Source organism: Thermobia domestica, chromosome 7 (assembly GCF_964235325.1).
Source record: "Thermobia domestica chromosome 7, izTheDome1.hap1.1, whole genome shotgun sequence".
Classification (NCBI taxonomy): Eukaryota; Metazoa; Arthropoda; class Insecta; order Zygentoma; family Lepismatidae; genus Thermobia; species Thermobia domestica.
In genome coordinates this window covers 267313742-267336133 of record NC_137460.1, presented here as the reverse complement: position 1 = coordinate 267336133, position 22392 = coordinate 267313742, and the positions used below count along the sequence as shown (strand labels likewise).

Here is a 22392-nt window from a genome sequence, read left to right as displayed (position 1 = left end):
AAAAAAACTTTGGGAACTCTGTTGTGCATTTCCAAATGAATACATATCTTAAAAGAATTTCTGATATAGGGCTTAATACAAAAAAGCTATTGAGATGCACCAAATACCTAGACACCAGCATCAACAACACTAAACAATTTTGGTATCTTATCAGATCTAGGTATAAAACTTCTAGCATATCTCTTGTAAAGTACAATGATATATCAGGTGCACAAGTTGAGGGAAGAACAGGAAATTTTAATGAATTCTTTTGTAATAAATTTTCAACAGCATAATCATCGTAATTCCGTGTTCAATCCGTTTACTCGTCCACTTTATCTCATTTAGCTATCACTTCTTATCTCATTTAGCTGAGAGCCTCTGACCAGGACAATATAAGTTAGGCCTTAGTTTGACATCATCTATTATTTCTTTTCCACTTTCGATCATTTTTAATAGATGTTTCAGGGAAACCTGTTTTCCCTCTTCTTAGAAAACAGCCCGTTAATCTCCCATTTCCAAATGAGGATTAAAAAGTTATGTATCATCCTAAAGCAATATCTCGCTACTCTGAAACATATTAATCCTTTGCGAGAAAATTATCAAAGACATTACTTCCTGTTCAGTACAATCAAAAAGTTGGTAGTGGACGAACAATCTGCCGTCAGAGGGAGCCAAAACGTGATCTTTTTGTTTCCCATTTACATAAAATTACGTAAACAAACGTTTCATTATTTTTCAGCTGCTGTTTCATTTTTAACTGCCCTAACATCAAAAATAATACAAGAAGACCATATCTGTACGAGTTAGCATTAGAACTAAAAAATGAAAACCCGAAAGCTCCTCCTAAAATATCAAATTTGCAAACAAGTTGCTGGTGTGCTTCGCACAATACAGAAAACAAACTACCGATGATGAACCAGTCTAACCAATCCGAGGAGATTTTTGCTACATCTGCGGATCAAGGAAAAACCACAGAACTCGCCTTGAATGTAATGATTGTGGAAAGAACGTGTTCAGAAAGCAGTCTACTATTACCACTATTTGCAATACATGCCAGCAATCTCAGAAAGAGGGCAATGACGTGGATGTTGATTAACTTTGAACCCGCATTGAGTCTACATATTGTGGAAAAACATATGCAAAAAGCACTCAATGATTACTGCTCCCTGCAATAAATATCAGCATTATAATAAGAAGGTCAGTGACATTAGATTACATGCTGTTCTTTTGTGTTTTGTTCAGTGTCTTCACTCATATTTAGCAGTGTTGAATTTAATTTAAACGTATACTTTTGATCAACAATGATTTGTCTTAATTTACTATACCTAAATGCTCCAAAACGTACACTTTGCATCATGCACAATGCTGAAAAATGTAAATAACTAATCACGGCCGAATTGCCGTCGTCGCGAGCGGAAAGGTGAATATACTTGAATAGACGTGAATACGTGTTTAACTTCAATATAACTTTTTATTTACAAACATGATTTTTCAGTATGTAGTTTCACATATCTTACAATGTCTTTCCACTCACAAAATATGGACTTCATGTAATCACTTTTCACAATTATGCACAGCCATCTTTTACCTGTATGAGATAGCATGTTTCTCCAAAATTGAACTTCGATTATACCACTCTTCATAGCCTTGACATAGGTAGTTCCTCCCCATCTGTATTAATATATCTGTTGCAAAATATAAACTTTTAATTAAGTCCTTTCTACACACGTAGAACGCTTTAGTTTTTTCCTTAGTGTTTACTATATTTCCTCCTGTGTTTCAACATGTGCATTGGAAAATGTGAGCTGCTTATAAATCTGCTATTCACCTGTGTGTTTTCATGTGTGTGAGAGTTTCATCTGTGTATAAAAATGTCCTGCTAAACTTGAATATAGACCAAATACTTTTCCAAACTTGTCGTATATGTGAAGTTTTCCACTTGTGTATATTAAATTTTGCCTTGCCAAGCTTGAACGTGAATCATATGACGCACTAGAATCAGAAATTGCTAGCTCATTATTGCTAGATTTTAAAGGATCACGCTTTAACACTAGAAGCACCAAGCGGTTTTTCAGACCGCTTCTAAATATACATATTGCCAGTTCTCATTTACTTTTTTCGACTAGTCGCTCATACTCTATGACTTTTATTTATTTGATATTCAATGTATTTACAAAAATTTGAATAAAAAATAGTGTTAGTGGAGGGAGTTTCAGCATGATATACCTAGAAGCACCGCATAAGAAGCGGTTTTTTAGACCGCATAATGTTAAGTAATGGGAAAATGAATGAAATTATTGTTGGTTATCGTGTTAATTTGTGGGTAACAGAAAAGGGATTTTTATATTTAAAAAAAATAAATATATTTTACGTAAAGGACACTAAGTAACAGTAGTATCAATTATATAACTTAATATTAATTTTTGTTTTTCTTTTACACATTTTTATCACAAATGATTTTCGAAAGCTCAGTGTTATAGCTTGCTCCCTCTGTTCACTAATTTGTGTCACCAACACACTAAAATTGGGTTTTCTGATTGCTTTTCCTCTCGTGTATCATGCTCTAGAAAGGCACTTTATTCCGCTTACCAAGTAATTTTATACATTTTACACGCTGTGGTGAAATGTGGCCTCAGTGTTTCAGACTACTTATTTACGTACTATAGGAATATTGTCGTGAATATTTGGTTATAGTAAGTTTTCTGCTGAAATGAAGCCTTTAGAATATCTTCTCACGCTTCAGGATTTGGAAAAACAGAATTTAAATCTGAAGATTTGGACCAATTATCAGGAGTAAACAGCGAACATTCCAATGATGATATTTTCTTACATGACGATGACAGTAATGATTTTTTTTAGTTTTACGTCCCACTTTATGCCGGTTAGGCTAAAGGAGACGGTGATTATGAGAAATGAATGATATGGTGGAATAAAGAAACTGGGAGAAAACGGGAGAATTCAGAGGAAACCCACGCACACGGTGTTTGTCCACCACAAAGTTCACTTTGAGGGGGATGTTATCGAACCCGGGACCCCAAGCATCAGAGGTGAACGATCTACCACTGAGCCACCGCGGCCCGACGACAGTAATGAACGTTCGGAAGATGATAGGATAACATTATATCTCCTATCCCCACAAGCGATTCTGTAACCACAGATGGACCAAAATGGATAACTACCTGCATATCAATAAGTACAGTATCCTACGCGAACAGCCTGGTCATTCGTCGTACGCAGTTCGACATGTATATTCATAACAATTACGTTACTTCGTTTCGTCTGTTTGTGGATAAAAGAATTCTGCGACACATACATAAGTTTACTGAAACGGAAGCTAACAAGTAACTGAGTGATAACAAATGGACTTTGAATGCAAGTAGTATTCCCATAAGAGACTTTTGGAGCAAACATTTTTCACTATTTTACAAACAAATAATGAGCAGGAACTGATTTTCTGGGATAATGTAGTTTATACGATTTGATGAAAAAAGTTGTAGATTTTAGAGACAAAAGAAAGGTAAATTTGCTCTGGCTTCTGATATATTGCATCCATGTAATATGACTAAAGCATTTTGGTGAAGGGCGATTAATATTTTATTGGTTTTGGCTTCAATATTTTGTAAACCTTTTTATATTAAATGCAAATAAACTTCAATTCCCAGTCTGGTGCTGTAGGTCATTCACACGTGCAAAGAAGTTAAAAAAGTCTGATCATAATTTAAAACTATGTCCAGTTAAATCATTCTTTTAAATAGGAAAGATAAAATTATGTTATGTAGCAATGTATCAAGGAAATAATAGCACTTCCTACTTCACGTTATGAGGTAATTATAAAAATGTATTGGTTGAACGGAAGAAATGACGCTACCAAAACTAGGAAGAGAAGGTAGGTGGACAAAAAAGAGTAGGGAACTGGAAGGAGTTTTGAAGTGACCATCTGACTAGAAGGATCGACATCAAAAAAATCTTGACTCGTCAAAGTCTGGGTGAGTACAATGCTGGTTACTATTTAATATCACACTTTATTATTCGACTTTGTCACAAAATTCGTTTAATTCTTATCCTATCCTCAAATTTCATTATGACAGTTATTATAAATTTTAACGTAAGGCCACAGCACCAGATTTGGGTAATTTTCTGATCTGATATCTCTAGTTTATTTCTACAATTATAACCATCCATTTTAACAAATTATTTGCTCTACGTAAAATTAAATGGTTAAGTTTATTATAAGAAAACTTTCCAAATTGACCCCATGCTAATATGGTTAATAATACATTGAGTTATGTGTGGATAAGATTGTATCTGTCAACGTCCGGATTTCGGTCCAATATGTTGGCATATGTTATGGTGGAATAAGCGCCGAATTTTGTGGCTAGCGCCCTTGTTAGAAACATGTTATAGGAGAGAACATAAATGATAGTGCAATTTTTCCGTTTAAAATATAGATATCGAACCCAAAGCCACACATATATGAGTAAGGAATCAAATCATGCAGAGAAAAATTACATGGGATATCAGATTTGTTATTATCCAGGATGGTGCTGATATATATGTTTGAATATGTGCATACCATTTCCTACAGAGAATTCTGTGGTAATTTACAACAAAGAAATATTACATATACATATAGATGCGTTTTGCGTTTATGATTGAGTTGCTTTTCATATGTCAGGCATTCTTAGGATATCGTATTCCAGTGCATTCTATCAGGAAATGTTCATGTAGACATTAGTGTGTGGAAGGTTATCTTGGAAAAACGAAGTTAGTTCAGTACAGAAATCACGTTCAAGAATTAAATATTTATTGTTATAAAACTTATGAGCAGACGTAGGGTAAAGTTAGGATCAGACAGGGCGACCCTCCATCTCGCTCCCATAATGTTTCTCAATTTAATTCTCAGTCAGGAACACCCAACCAAAATTCAAGACCTATTGTAAATGTGTATAGCAATGCCTTCCCTTTTCCCAAATATGATCCGAAAGAAATGACTATTCAGCAATTCTTTTCTGCATTTGACGATACTATAAAGCTAAACAAATTATCCCCAGATGAGGCTAGATTTAGTAATAACGTGTTTTTTCTGGAAAAGATAAAGAAATATTACGAGTTTTTATAAATAGGAAGCAGTTAAATCCTAAGTCATATGACACATTTAAGGAAGAAGTAAAGAAATGTTTCAAAATACCGAAAGAGAATGTAGATATTAATCGCCCTTCACCAAAATGCTTTAGTCATATTACAATATTATATCTCCTATCCCCACAAGCGATTCTGTAACCACAGATGGACCAAAATGGATAACTACCTACATATCAATAAGTACATTATCCTACGCGAACAGCCTGGTCATTCGTCGTACGCAGTTCGACATGTATATACATAACAATTACGTAACTGCGTTTCGTCTGTTTGTGAATAAAATAATTCTGCGACACATACATAAGTTTACTGAAACGGAAGCTAACAAGTAACTGATTGATAACAAATGGACTTTGAATGCAAGTAGTATTTCCATAAGAGACTTGTGGAGCAAACAACATTTTTCACTATTTTACAAACAAATAATGAGCAGGAACAGATTTTCTGGGATAATATAATTTATACGATTTGATGAAAAAAGTTGTAGATTTGAGAGACAAAAGAAAGGTAAATTTGCTCTGGCTTCTGATATATTGTATCGATTCATCGCCAATTGCTAGAGAAACTGCAAGCCTCATGAAAAGTACTAGCGATGAGCAACTATGTCCAACGAAAGTTCGTTGCAAGTTTATTCAACATATACCGAACAAGCCTGTTAAATTTGATTTAAAATTTTCATTATTGGTAGACACGATTTAGAAATATGTGCTTGTGAAAGCATCAAATTGTAAAGAATGTTCCATTTTACGTGGAAAATAAACCAAAGATATGGTGCCGTAACGTACAAAACTCACTGGCTGAATATTTTTATATATTAACTTTATATACTTATAATATAGAACATATATTTTGTATTTACGGTAATATAATAAAATATTGTAAAGTTTCATCGTCTACAGGGGCGACTGAAGAAAATTTACAAATGAGGGCCATCTCAGTGATTCCTTTATTACGTCTGGTATTTAATATTCGTGGTAACCTATATTGCATGTACTCCCATGCGCAAAAAAAATTGCGCGTATACTGTAACTGAAGATATTTTGCATTTATTCCATTTTCCTTACGTTTATGGATAAAATTCAGTTATTAGTATGTGGAGATAATAGGAAGCAATCCATCTAAGGAGAAATTTCCGAAAAATATAATAAAATAATAAAAATATAAGAAAAAAAAACAAAATTATGCTCGGTTTTGTGTATACTAGCAACGATGATTTCTAGGGATTTTTTCAGTAGCAGAGCATGATTACGGAGGGAATTCAGTAGGGGAGTCGAGGAGTTGGACCAAGGAATTGGATAGTGGACTAAAATGTTGCATTTATTGGTTAAAACCTAGTGTGTAGGTTGCCTGCAATATATAAATTAGCTTCTGTAACTAAGATGTCGTACGAAAATATAGAATTAAACAGAAAAACTCTTATCTTAAGGTTCGAAGCGATACGCACCATGGTTATAAAGATTATTTCTTTAAAAAGAGAAAGAGCCAACACAACGTAACCTCCGTGGTTAGGTGGATAGAGTGACAGACTCGTAGTTTATTATTTTGACACCACATCGAATCCCATTCCATTCCATTTTTTTTGTTTTTTACAAAACATAATTTTCATGTTAATAAGAACCGAAGCAATATAATAAGGACAACTTATAGATATTTTGCTGTAATGACGTATTTATCCAGGACTAGAGAACTATTGTTAATAGCAATTGTTTCTGTTCACGCTGTTGTATAGCTTCTCTCATCCTGTTTTCTTGGGGAAAGAACAATTTTGTCTCCAACAAAGTGTGAAGGATATATACGGACAGAAAAAGACATCTTAGTACCAAACGTGATTTTATCGAGATGAAATGGACTAGTTTGCCATTATAATATATATATATAAACTAAATTACTGAAGTTGGCTTTTCTTTAGGTTTTAGCTAAAAAAAATATTTTTTCTTTATAAGACTATACTTTATGAGGCAAGGTGTGTGATCATACCCACAAATTTAGCTAGGGAGTGAAAGATGATTGTTTATACAAACATTTTACAGGTTTAGGTGCGTGAAACAACAATACACCATGGTCTCGCTTATCCGACCATCCTTTGTTCCACATACCGTATGATCCGATATATCATTGCAAACAGCACCAATCGGCAAGAAGAACTGCAAGTTGTGGTCTTAATCTATTTTTCATGCTCTGGAGTCTATCGCCTAGCGCGCCCGTCTACACCTTGACTCATACGTCTATCATTCAGTGCAGACATGTATCCAGGTTTTCTATTCGGAGGGGCCCAACACGAATCCTCGTAAGCACGTAATTCTAATGTTTTAAAAATATCAATAATAATAATAATAATGCAACAGTTCTGTATTTTTCTTAAACTTTTTCCTACTTTTCATTTATAAACCGGTTTACTTTGGAAACTGCATTATAGCACAAACAAAATGAAACATATTTTCGAGAGAAATATAACTAAAGAAAACTGTCTGCTACGTATATCGCATAACAAAAATAGCAAGAAGACATTGAGTGTATCGTTCTAATATATTAAAGTTAAAAACAGAACATAAAAAACGAAATGTTAATCCTATTTAAAACTGTTCTTTAATTCCACCTGGTATAATGCCATTATGGTATGTTCTTAGAATTATAACAAGACAACAGCACATTGCCCAAAGTTTGGACACTGATTGCTAGTAAGCTGATATAAAAGAACCTCAAAAGGGTAAAAGCAAGTTTATTAAAGTGTTTGAGTTTCGAAGAGGGCAGCCCTCAGGCCCTCACGCTGGATACGTCCCTGATTCAGTGCAGTGCAGTTATTTGTTATAAAACATTATTATTAGATGCGTAATATGTAAAATTATATCATAAGTTTTACTTTTAATAGATCTTTTCTTAACACCCAGCGTTCTTCCTGCCTATTTATGTCGGATAAGCGAAACTCTACTGTATTTCCAAAGCTAGCATATATATGAGCTAGAATTGTATCGTCCTAGAAGAGACAATAGTGTGAAATGCTTATATTAAAAGGCTGGAATAAAAAAAAAAGCATAAGTACTGTTTTGGTAGAGTGAGAACAAATTAAAAACAATTCAATATATTTCCTAGGTATCAGATTATCATCTTATTGTATGGATGTGTATTCTTTTTTAAACATAGTTTTAAAAGTCATACCATTCGTAATATTTCTAAGGAAATCGAAAGAAAAACTCCTATGTGCCTCTTGTGGCAAAGCGGCTTAAGTGCATGGTCCGAAACCGATTCCCACGTTAAGGTATAGATAGAGTTCCCATATTTAAAAAATGCAAATCCGGGACGCTACTAAATTACGAGAATCTTTGAAATGCTTAAAATTGAAAGAAGTGTTGAATACTAATTTACTTTCCTCGATTAGATAGAGTTGTTCAAGTATTACGTTATCACATTTTTATTCATTTCACTAGACCTTCCAAGGACGCCAATTTCTCTGTAAATTTGGAAGGGGGTGCATTCAAATGCAGAAGATATATATATGAGGATTTTAAGACAAATTACACTCAAATTATACCAAATATTGTATATTCATAAATACAAAGGAGGCCTACATGAGCTTTGGGCGGCCCGGCCCCCAGGATCGGCGCTCTTGCCTTCTTCCTAGTTAAGAAAACGTATGCAGATGATTTACTCCCTCCCCCTGGTAAGCAAAATTGTCTTTTGTTTTAATCCTCAAGATCTGTTGTGTTTCGTGAAATAACAGCAGGAATTTCCTGATTACTTAACCATCTGAATGAATGTTTTCACTTAGACCCATCCCGGCGATTCGCGTTACCTAGGACTAAAATAAATTAAGGGTCAATAATGAAGATGAGACTTCCATATCAAACATGATGATACATGGATGATCGGAGATCTTTCTTTGTTTCAACTTTGATTTTTTCAAATCCATGTTGAGAAATTATATTATGAGTACAATTTTCGAAATTAATAGTATACAGAGACCCGGGTTCGATTCCCGGCGGGAGCTCATGTGGTTCGGATTCCACGGTAATCAGTAGGTCCACGTCTCATATAGCCTCGCTGCTGAACGGGACGTTAAACTCAAAATCAACTCAACTCAATAGTATACAATCGTAAAGATATCTTACAAAACGATAGTTTATTGGAAAATACTTTGACTCAAAGAATAAATTACAAGTAATAAACTTGTTACTTTTCCTGAAGAGTCTAAGTCTTGAATGAGATGGAAGCTCTCGAGCGCAGCGCAGCCTTGATTCGACTTGATCCTAAACGTGTTATTCAGAAGTCGAAGTCGGAAGATGTTTCCCATTTTTCCAAAACACTCTTGGTCGATTACAATCTGCCTCACTCATGAGGGGACAATCCCATGCCGTAAGCGTCGGTGGACCACCGATAGGCAACTAGTGACATGTCCCCAAAAATTGGCGGTCCCGCAGCCAAAAATTGATCCCACTTCCGTTTTGAAAATTATACCGCCACCGGCAGAGAAGCGACGGGACGCCAACGAACCACAAAATTATTCCCCTAAAATATGTGAAATCGTCTATATGCGTAATTTCTTTGCATCAAAGTGAGTCTAAAAACATTTTTTAAAAATTAAAACAAAAGTGCCCTGAGCTAGGCGTGAACCATCAACCTTAGGGTTACTAGTTGCGTAATCTTCCGAATTCGCCAGATAGGCGATTATGAAGACACACCTTGTAGAGTGATAAATCGTTGAAGTCTTTTTAATATTTCTAATCAGAGTGCTCCTTTAACCGTGTACATTTGAAGATAACTGTTTGGAATCAGATCAAATGCACTCGTCATGTAATTTTATAACAAAATGGCAAGCGTCTATTTACTTTTTTCATAGTTCTCCCATATTCACTTGCTAGTGATCGGCGACAGTTGCCAACTAAATTCATACAATTATACGCACCCATCTCAAGATTTTTCACTTCATGATGTAAAGGCAGGAGTTACTCTTGACCCCCGGAGCTCAAGTATTGTCCTTACAATAACAATTCGTCAGCGAAAAATAATATATAATAATAACCGCATGCACATGACTGGTGATAGTTCATGTTGGTCCCTTTACGATTCTCCGTGGCAAATCAAACGAGCGCGGACCAAAATGAAGTCCTCGTTCTTACGTGGTGGTAACTTCAATACCCCCGATTCTAGATATCTGCTTCGACTCGACGAATCCCTGCCACTAGTGGCAGACTAGCGGCAATCCTTCGACGCGTCGCTATATCGACGATCGTCATTTACCGGCAAGTGGTCCACTAGGAGTTGCCGACGTTTACGGCATGGGGAAGCTCATAAACAAACAAAAAAATAAATAAATCTAAAACTTATAAAAAAAAAGTTTTCCGAAAATTTACATCTAGCAAAATGATTTGTTTGTATTCCAAAACTGTGAATCCACCTTTATTCGTAATTTACTTCTATCGTAGTTTTGATATGAGAATGATATGTCTGAAACTGTAACACAGGTCATTAATACTTTTTTTTTTTTTTTTTTTTTGCTTTACTCCGATTTAGCAGTTTTACTTAACAGTCAGTCAATTTGGATCTGTGATATCAGAGTTTTAGAGATTTCCTTAATTTTTTCATTTCTAAAACAGTTTGCAACTAATACCATTAACGTATCTCTTTCGATATTTCCATATGTAATGGCTTGGTCACTCCCAGTATATTTCAAACAATAAACTATTTACGGCTTCTTACTCCATTAATCCGAACTACATTTTATATCAACAATTCTGTGCATTTTCCCTTAAATCTGCAAACTTTCTATTAGGTTAAAACTCAGTATTTTCTATTTTCTTTTTTTCTTGCTAAAACGAAAGTGTTCTTTAGGCAACCTGAAATGATGACTCTATACTACATTATGTTGCATAGGGCATTTTATGTAGCATATCATTTGACTTTCTTCGTATATTGAAAGCAACAGGGATTAAGTCCTTCTACACTTACATGAGAAGTAAATACATTCTTTTTAGTTCGTGGAATTTTGCCAATGCACTAGGTCCAGAGAGTTTTTAATTTAAGCTAATAATAATAATAATAATTATTATTATTATTATTTTATTGACTTAGGTTTTTCTGAATATTAAGCAATATTTCACAAAAAGCTGGTATTTTTAAACAAATGTGTTCGATATCAAGTTTTCATAAAGTAGTCACTCTCTCCTATAAATAATTTCAGAGGGGCATAGGTAGCTCAGTGATAAAGCGTTCACCTTTGGTGTACGGGATCCTTGGTTCGACCCCAGCTCGCACCAAGTGAATTTTGTGGTGGAGAAACACCATGTGCATGGGTTTTCTCGGGGTTCTCCCGTTTTCCCCCACTTTATTCATTTCACCATTGCATTCATTTCTCATCATCATCGTGTCCTTTAGCCTAGCCGGTATAACCGTGGGTCGTAAAACTTAAAAATTTCACTTCAAATAATTCCAACGCAAACAGTTGCAGGAAGTATGTCATTTCGAATAAAACAAACTACTCTATAAAATTCTAAGTATTATTATTTTTATATATACAATTTTAGCGGACCTTATTTCTAAATCTGTGGGTAAGAAGATTAAATTCATTCTCTTATTATTATAAATTCATTTCGATTGAAGCAGTTAAAATAGTTGGGAAAAATTAGAAAGCCATACCCTATATTCCAGTGTGCCACAACCGGATAACGGGGCACACTGGCGTGCCCAGCAAAATGAACAGTGTGACGTAAACTTTTACCTATTATTTATTTGAATATTTGTCGAGTTTATTTTATTTATTATTATGAACGATTCTTCCACGGATCAGCTGCCTGTATACAGTTAAACAGACAAGTATCACATTGAGGGAATGAGTGTAATTATTTATTTTAATAGTAATAGAAATGTATATTTTCTTGTATTTTCTACCGTTAATAACTCATCCGGTCTAGAAAGCTGGTACTAACAACAAGATAACCCGATGTGCTAAACACACAACACCCTATAGTCGTGAGTGCCACAAGTCCTTTTCTACGTCTTGGTACCCTAAGGGTTGTTGCCTTCAAAGAGAGAGAGAGAGAGAGAGAAATAACTTAAGTACTTGCACTTACATACTTAAATAAATAAATTATGTAAATAACTGTTTCGTTTTCTGTTTATTATTAATATTATTATTATTACTATTATAAATTTCTTATGAACTTGACTGCCAAAAGTATGCACATTGCTCTCCCGTGCAGCGCCTCGTGTACGATTTTCCGTACACAAACTATATATTCCAAGTTTATTATGTTCATTCTATACGTGTGTTTGTAATTAGATGCATATGAAGTAGAAGTCAAAATCTAATGTCCACGCTACGTATATGCAAAATCATACACAAAGAAATTTATGAACAAAAACATTTATGGCGCTAAAACAAAGGGCAAACATAAAGAATTACTGACGGATTGTTGCCCGTAGTGCACAGGTGATAACTGTTAACAGTGTTAAATTTAAACAAATAGTTTTTAATTAAGCACGAATTTAACTGATAGTGTACAGTGGGGAAGGCTCAGGAGTTCGCTAGGATCCTTACAATATCGAATTCCGTGAAATGCACTGCAAACCTATCCGCAAGCCCCCGTAATATTCAACAGATATTGTGTATTAATACTCATTTCAATGCAAACCTATATAGACCTACGCACTTCAATACTCAACGAAGGTGCAGACTATTCATGAGTTAAACTCTCTCACCCAATGTATTCTCCCTACATGTCTCCCAGAGATTACAACATTTTTTGGTATATCAATCAGTTCCTAGTAGGATAGCTTTAACTAGAGACCATTGACTAACCTTTTATTGGATGTTTCACTTTCTTACCTTTGGAGTTGACTGTCATCGGTTGGACATTTCACACGCAAATATCTACTATTAACAACGTTTCTTCTATAATTTTGTAATATTGTATTATTTCTTTGTATTATTCATCAGCTTGATTAGGCTTGTTTAAACACTTTTCTCTTTGCACCTATATCTTAACGTTGGATAAAAATACACTAGCTCTCACCGGGAATCAAATCCAGAACCAATGCACTTGAACCATTTGGCTGCAACAAAGCACATTTAAAAAGAAGCTTCGATTTTGTTAGGAAAATTGTGATTAGGTGTAACATTTAAAAATATATTTAAGAATGGGTACGGATGAAACGCACTGAATTTTCTCGCTCGAATTTCTTAAACTGACTCGTGTTAGGCTGCAGCTATTACTGAAACATTTATTTGGTAAATGCGAATAAAATAATGTGTTTTGGAAAACTTCGTTCGAAGCAACTTATGTCCAAAAGTAAAGTACCCATTGGTCATATTTCTCTTTGAAATAACTTATGCCATATATTAGAATTATTAAGGAAATAATTTTATGTGAACTATGAGCAAAAGCGTGTGAGTACCTTCTGAGAAATCGTCAAAAAAGTCATCCCCAAGAATAAAATATCCCTTGTGTATCTTTTCTGGACAAACGAGTTATGCTATTTATGAAATACGAACAAAATTGCCAGAGTCATTCTCGACAAAATCGTACGGTAAAAATTGCCCCGAAAAGTAATATACCACTTCTAGCTTTTTAGGATGATGGAATTATACCATATCGTTAGGTTATTTATGTAACATTTATTTATGAAATATGAACAAAATTGCGTCAGGCGTTAATGGGAAAATCGTCGGAGAAGAGTAAACTACCCCTTCTGAATGCTTACAGGATGAACGAGTTGTGTCATATTGTTAGGTTATTAATTATACAACTATTTATGAAATGTGATTGAGAAAATTGTTCGGAAAAACGCATCCCATACGGTAAATTACACCTTATGTATTTTTTTGAGAGCAATGATTCATATTATATTTGTAAAAAAAAAAAAAAAAAAAAAAGCAAAATCTTTACAGCTGTTTTTGAAACAATTTATTTTAAATTTTCATTCTTCAGTAAACTACCCTTATTTTTAGGTGTCGGAGGATATATAATTCGAAACGATAAAGTGTTATAAAACTTCATATCTAGAATTCAGTCCAGATACGTCGAACAGTATGGCCTCTATTTGAATGCATGTAAAAGTGTGACGAACTGACAAACGAACAGATGGACAGACATCAAAATCACTTTTTCGATATGTGGGGGCGTGAAACTTGAATTCATTGAAATCTCGAATTCGATTTTTATCACTATTATTACAATTTCTTCTTTCGTCGCTTGAACGTGAAAAAGAATAGGAATACAACGACACGTAAGGTGATAATTGGTAATACCCAAAATTTAATGAGTTACGTTTAATGTGTTGCCATGCTAGAAAAAAAGCTTATGCCTGTTTGTTATATCATTTTAATATCAGTTTTTCACGCTACTATATAATGTAGAAATATGGTATGATTATCGTTCATATTCATGCTATCTTTCGGAAATATTCGTGTTCCCCATACATAGATCTGTATAATTTAGTTACGTTCAACGAAAGCATTCTTGCACTTCTGGATATAAAAAAAAGAGAGAGAGGGAGTCAATACTCTAAAAAGCAAAAAACACAAGCACACACACAATAAACAATTTAACATCAAGTCGATGTAACAAGGGATAAGACCGGATAGATTGTCAAGGTGCGTACGTTTTCCTGTTCCAGACACACAAACCCGAAGTGAGTTAGTTGTCTGCTGTTCAAGAACGGGAAGCAACATACAAGACTATAAACTGAAAACAATAACTGTCTCCAATAGTACACGTATTCTAATACTGAATAAATACGTCGATTAAAGGATACTATCAATAAATTATTTCCTTATTATATTGTTTTGGTTCATATTAACATCAAAATTATACACTTCTTATAATGTTTTGTAAAAAAAAAAAAAAAAAAAAAAAATTAGGATGGGATGGAATTCGATGTGGTGTCAAAATAGTAAAATAACTACGACTCCGCCACTCTACCCACCTAACCACGGAGGCTACGTTGTGTTGGGTCTTTTTTTTTTTAAGAAATAATGTTCATAACCATGGTGCGTATCGCTTCGAACCTTAAGATAAGAGTTTTTCTGTTTCATTCTATATTTTCGTACGACATCTTAGTTACAGAAGCTAATTTATATTTGGCAGGCAATCTACACACTAGGTTTTAACCAATAAATGCAACATTTTAGTCCACTATCCAGTTCCTTGATCGAACTCCTCGACTCCCCTACTGAATTCCCTCCGCAATTGTGATCTGCTACTGAAAAAATCCCTTGAAATCATCGTTGCCAGTATACACAAAACCGAGCATAATTTTGTTTTTTTCTTATATTTTTATTATTTTATTATATTTTTTGGAAATATCTCCTTAGATGGATTGGTTTCTATTATCTCCACATACTAATAACTGAATTTTACCCATAAACGTAAGGAAAATGGAATAAATGCGAAAAATCTTCAGTTACAGTATACGCGCAATTTTTTTGGGCATGGGAGTACATTTTCGTGAGCTGGGGGCACCACCCTGCCCCCACCTTCCGGCACCCTAGATCATGTACTATTGTATTGAATAGTTTTCAACCTTAGTTAAATAAAATGGTAACGTATAACAAGAAATGTAACGTCATTCAATACTCATAACTGGAAATTTTCATGAGAGGTTTAAAAAACTGCTTGGTGCTTCTATGGTGGAAAATTTCTGGTGCTTCTAGTGTTGAGAAATGTGTTGCAATACCGATATATTAATACAATGGTCTAAACTTTTGTGTGCTGGTTCATTTTGACAGGTATGCGATGTCTTACAATACCAGATACTTATAAGATAAACAGAACGTTTTTTAATAAAGTTTAAAACCTGATTTAACAACTTGTCTTATAAAACGAGTGAAAAGTTGGTAAGTCTATACTCAACAACTTCTGAGTACATAATAAAGAATAGGTAAGGAATACGAAACATAGCTTCGAACTTTTTTTTTTTTAACAATCCACATGAACGTTCACTTTATATCATCATCCCGCGCTTCAGAAATGACTGTGAGCGAGAGAGAGTGGAAGATACTATGTGACGAACTTTTGGTACACACCCTCTTTCCGAACATACAGCACGAAATCCGGTAAAGTCATTAGCACTGGATAAGAATGTTATTAATGTCGCTTTGAAATCAAAGACGAACACAATTGGAGTGCAATCATGTTCCCTATTGTTAGTGAGTCATTTTTTGACACATACAACCTTAATACGATATTAACGTAATGTTTGTCTGATCAGCTTAACTCATGTGGAAGGGACGAGGACTTGAGGTTTTGATCGCTTCTTATCTTCAATTTCCCCAAAATTTCTGTCAATGACCATGAAAGAATGTCCTGGAAACGGGAAATATAAATAAATTCGGTGAAAACGGAACGGCGCAACAACGTATCGGCGAGCAAGATGCAGCCCAAACGGAAAGGTCAAGAAATTCCTCGTGTTAGAATAGACATGGAACATGTTTTCCCGCTGGATCTACACTTATAGCTGATGAGGAAGGTACACCCTGATTATCGATGTTGCTTAAACTTGTTGCCCTTAACTCCCTTACATATAAGAAGTCTCAAGAAGCGGTATATTTGGAGTCTTTATCTTTAGATAAATGTTCATTTGTGGAATCGTCACTCGAATATTCGTCGGCGTCAGCCACTTTCACACTATGCAGCAATCCCTATAGCGGCAAAGCAGAAGAGCGATTCGTACAGTAGATGCGGAACCAAATTCCCGTGATATCTGCATCTAAAATACGGACTTAACAACTTGTCTTCCAAAACTCACAATCCATTACAAAGGGCAGATACGACATTTGATTGGCTTAATGTGGTCTGAATCCTTTAAACTTAATTCTAGTGAAGACCTCTTTAGCAGGGTATTTATCGTGCGTTTAAAATTTCTTCCAAAACTTGTGTGTCAGGTCAATTCATTTCTATATGCTAAGTCCAGTTACATGTCTTGTCAAAGCTGATTCCAAACAAGATCCTGTTGAACAACCTTCGAATGTGTGATTATTGAACTGTGTCTTGTCATGCGATTTGCCAAATGTAAACGGCCAGTAAATGTTTTTCTAAACTCTCCGGGTGTGTAAGATTTTGTCCTGTGTAGATTAGTATTTAATTTGCTTTATGTGAACCTTGAGTAAATGCCATGCTACGCTCAATGCACCTCTTTTATTTTTCACTTATGTATTGAAATGCCTTACAAGGTTAAGCGTAGACTACATTTTTTTTTCCACGTCTACTCACGTATGAGGTTCTGGTCCTGTGTGGATCAACATGTGTGTAGCAAGATGTGATCGCCGTTTATATGCCTAACCACACTCTTGGCATGTGTTATGTTTTATTCCTCTGTGCATATGCATGTGTGTAGCCAAATTATAAGGTTGATTAAACGACCAACCACACTCATGGCATATGTGAGCTTTTTCTCCTGTATGGATTAACATGTGCTTAGCCAAATTTGAACGTTGATTAAATAACTTACCACACTCTTGACATATATGAGCTTTTTCTCATGTGTGGATTAACTTGTGTCTAGCCAAATATGAATGTCGTTTAAACGCCTTACCACATTCCTGGCAAGTGTGAGTTTTTTCTCCTGTGTGGATTAACATGTGTGTAATCAAATGTGAACGAAGTTTAAATGCCTCACCACACTCTTGGCATGTGTGACGTTTTACTCCTGTGTGGACTAACATGTGTCTAACCAAATATGAACGTTGATTAAATGCCTTACCACACTCATGACAAGTGTGACGTTTTTCTCCTGTGTGAATAAACGTGTGTCTAGCCAAATTTGAACGTAGAGTAAATGACTTACCACACTGTTGGCATGTGTGAGGTTTTTCTCCTGTGTGGATTAACGTGTGTGTAGCCAAATGTGAACGTTGATTAAATGCCTTACCACACTCTTGGCATGTGTGACGTTTTACTCCTGTGTGGATTGACATGTGTGTAACCAAATGTGAACGAAGTTTAAATGCCGTACCACACTCTTGGCATGTGTGATGTTTTACGCCTGTGTGGATTAACATGTGTGTAGCCAAATTTGAACGTTGCTTAAACGCCTTACCACACTCTTGACATGTGTGAGGTTTTTCTCCTGTGTGCATTAAAATATGTGTAACCAAATGTGAACGAAGTTTAAAAGCCGTACCACACTGTTGGCATGTGTGAGGTTTTTCTCCTGTGTGGATTAACATGTGTGTAGCCAAATGTGAACGTTGATTAAATGCCTTACCACACTCTTGACAGGTGTGACGTTTTTCTCCTGTGTGACTTAACATATGTCTAGCCAAACTTGAACGTAGAGTAAATGACTTACCACACTCTTGACATTTGAGACGTTTTTCTCCTGTGTGGAGTAACACGTGTGTAGCCAAATTTGAACGTAGCGTAAATGACTTACCACACTCTTGACAGGTGTGAGGTTTTTCTCCTGTGTGCATTAACATGTGTGTAACCAAATGTGAACGAAGTTTAAAAGCCGTACCACACTGTTGGCAGGTGTGAGGTTTTTCTCCTGTGTGGATTAACATGTGTGTAGCCAAATGTGAACGTTGATGAAATGCCTTACCACAATCTTGACAGATGTGACGTTTTTCTCCTGTGTGACTTAACTTGTGTCTAGCCAAACTTGAACGTAGAGTAAATGACTTATCACACTCTTGACATTTGTGATTTTTTTCTCCTGTGTGGAGTAACACGTGTGTAGCCAAATTTGAACGTAGCGTAAATGACTTACCACACTCTTGGCATGTGTGATGTTTTACGCCTGTGTGGATTAACTTGTGTATAGCCAAATTATAACGTTGCTTAAACGCCTTACTACACTCTTGGCATGTGTGTAACCTTGCCCCTGTATGATTTAACATATGCATAGCCAAACTTGAACATACACTAAATTCATTTCCATACTCTCCGTAGGTGTATATTTTATCACCTGTATGTACTAACGTACCGCTCGACAAAGTTGAACTTTGACAAAAGTGTTTATCACTGTTTCGGCACGTAGGACGCCTTTCATTTTCCTGTGTCAGCATATGTCTTGAAAAACGTGATTGACGAAATGCTTTGCTAAACTGCATCGAAGTATGAGTTTCCTCATCTGAATTAGAAGTGGCTTCCTTTGATGTAATAAACGCATTCTCTTCTTCGTGGAAAGCTAATACGTTGTCGCACCTGTGAAGAATTCAACAAAGAAGGAAATGTGAATGAAAATAATGATTCAGTAGCACCAACAAATATAATCATTCGCAATATTTCGTTATAAAATTACGCTTAATTTATTTTATTACATGAAATATTGTAGAAATATGAAATGTAGTACCACTGAGAAGTCTCCGTACCTCTCTATTCTCAAAATAAAAGCTATAGTTTGTTTCACAAAATCAAATTGAACAATCATTTATATCGTGGCGGTCATAGGTGTTTGACCTGATAATGGCGCCTGCTTTGAAACAAATGCACAGCATGAGAATTAGATCTGCCAGATCATTCACTTATATCATCATAAGAGAACACGAAAGGCATTTTGAAATGAAGAAAAAAAAATAATATACAACTTTCCAACCTGAGGCAGAGTAACTTAACGTAACCAGGCTAAAGACGCATCATTTACATCGTAGTGATCGTGGTTCAGAAGTCTAGGCGCTTAACCAGTAATCTGGAGATTCTTCGATCGAATACACGTTGAGTTTTTTTTTTTTTTTTTTTTTTTTTTACCTAAGGAATTTTGATGGCGATATCACACGCTTTATTACATTCAAATATTTGAATACTCGTTTGTTTCAACACTTGAACTATCAAATTTTCAGGAATAATACTAGTAATAATTATAAATATCTCGAAGAATATTTAGAAATTAAAAATTTATTATCGCTCAAATCATACCGTTACAAGCAGAAAAGTGATAGTAAACAAAAAAATATTTCGGTTTTGTGTAATGTTGCCCATGAAAAGACGAATTTCTAATCTCGATTCTAAAACAAACCAGACAAAATCGGGATGAGACTTAACATTTTAGTTCGAGACCGGACAACGCTAAGTCACACTATCGTCATGCTTTGGAGATGAGAATCGAGACGAGGCAAAAAGTATTGTAAACATTTCTCGTCTTATCTCGATTCTCGAAATTGTGTAAGCCACCGTTTAAGCAACAATTGTTCTGTAGACTGAATCTCATACATTATTTTGTTACTTTGTATTTCATAGCTCTCTGAATTATGGTCTGTGTATATACTTTGGAGCAAACTTTTATAATTACATCTGCAAACTCCACAAGTTAGTTTACTACAAGCTTTAGTCTTCAATTATATTCAGTTCTTTTTAATACAGTTATTTTCTTGAAAACGTACAGTAGGATATTTTCTACGCGAAATATTAGCGGAAAGCTTTCGTTTAAATTTGAGTAGCTGTAGAGGTGTTACATGAAGTTACGGAACCCCTTCCCTGAAACACCTAGATTAAGGAAGTTTTGCCAAACTTTAGGGCAACTTTAAAACTTTTAATAGCATTATTATTATTATTATTATTATTATTGAAGTGTTGTATATTTAATGGTACAACCTGTTCCACCCAGCTCCCGCCTAGTGGGGATTGTGCTGAACAAACCACGTGTGTATTGTTTTCTCCGTGTCCTGCTTCGTCTCACTTTCTTTATTCCAGTATTTTTTTCATTCTCATCATCGACGTCTTCTGTAGCTTAGCCGGCATAAAAATTACTTAAAAACAAATTTTCTTACGGCTCTTGTGAGTTCAAAATCCTAAGTTTCTACACGAAATTTGCCTCGAAACTTTCCATTATAACATTTAAATTGTTGTAAAAAAAACTTTCCGTTATAAAATAGCTAGTTGTACGGAAACTTTCCCTTATAACATTTAGCTGGTTGAAGGGACGTTTAGAGCGGGTATGCCCTGTTGATGCTGACACATCTCTCCAGTCCCGGGGGATTTTACAGGCTTTAATACAATGTGTCCACATACTGAATTTGTTATCTATGTTATTATTATTAGTAGTAGTAATAATATTAGTATTGAATATTTGAGACCTGAATATTACAGGCCTCTGCTGCAATGGAAATAAACATATTGAAGTTACGAAAATGAAAATAAATTCTTTTAATTACATATAAGGATGAATTGAGTTTTGGGAGATACTTGCAAACAAAAGATAGGAAAAAGTGTCAGCTACTGGATAATGTGAAAATCGAACCTACCGATGCCTTAACAGAAGCTAAGTAAAATTTGTCCTCATCACAATACCCTATCGAAGTAACACCCTTTCTTTGGGTAAAAGACATTGGATTATGTATGCGTTATGTTGATATATTATGAAAGTATACAAAAAGGAATAGTTATTATTGATCAATTTTTCTTGAGAGAATATATGCAACTTGTTGCAAATGCCGAACGAAAATATTATTATTATTTCTAGTAAGGGTGGAAGAACATTTAGTAACAATTATACAATGACGTTCCAGGGAAATTTATGACTCATACTAAGCCTGAAGAATTACCCGTTTCTATTCATGAATTGTTTGAGAAACAAGCGAAGTTTTCAGGCAGTAGAAATCGAATTAGTACACTGTGACGTCATGTAATTACTTTTTCCTTTGAAGGAAGTCGTTTCAAATTTAACTTGTAAGAATGAGAGAAATTGACAATTCTTCATTTTATTATACATCAGAAACATGAACATTCTAAATTATAATTTTTTCTAAATATCCTCGGAGAATCGAACCGTGGACCACTAACACACAAAGCGAATGCTCAAGCCACTACCCTAAGACCGCTCTTTTAAGTAAGAGTCAAGAATCACTCGTCTACGTAGGAAATGCAAACGTTTACGAATCCAATGTTTTATTAACCATGAATCACTGATTTTGGTCATGATAAAATAGAGCAGTCCAAATAATTCAAGATTAAATTTTAAAAAGACGGAAAGTATCTCTTAAATTTATCTCTGTTATATTCGGTTATTCTCGTTTTCCAGGTGATTTTAATAACCTTGAACATCAGGGATACATCGAGGGCATTTGATATTTCAAAGGCTTTCCCACCGGGAATCGAAAGTGAGACCCCGCCTACTAAACAATCAGATGGGTGGGGTGCTTGTTTCGTTCCGAAGGAAAGTAAGCTTGAGACGGACAACATAATGCTCGTGGGTTTTCTCGGGACACACCCAATTCCTCATTCCAGCAATTCGTCCAACATAATTCACTTGCTTCCATCATAGTTTTCCCTTGCTTCCATCATAGTTTTCACTTGCTAACACGTATAATCGTTGGACATTAAGTGATTTCATTTTCAA

General features: G+C 35.0%; 1 protein-coding gene across 2 annotated transcripts in view; it reads right to left on the bottom strand.

Moving 5' to 3' along the window:
- Positions 1 to 14954: 14954 nt before the first annotated feature.
- LOC145690899 (uncharacterized) overlaps positions 14955 to 22392 on the bottom strand; it is a 40016-nt gene continuing 32578 nt past the window's right edge. The window contains exon 2 of one of the 2 annotated variants that reach the window (XM_081766317.1): positions 14955 to 19262. In XM_081766317.1, the coding sequence (XP_081622443.1) occupies positions 17594 to 19262 (1669 nt within the window). In that variant the 3' untranslated portion in view covers positions 14955 to 17593. The remainder of the gene's footprint in view (positions 19263 to 22392) is intronic. The other variant, XM_081766318.1, reaches the window with a different exon arrangement.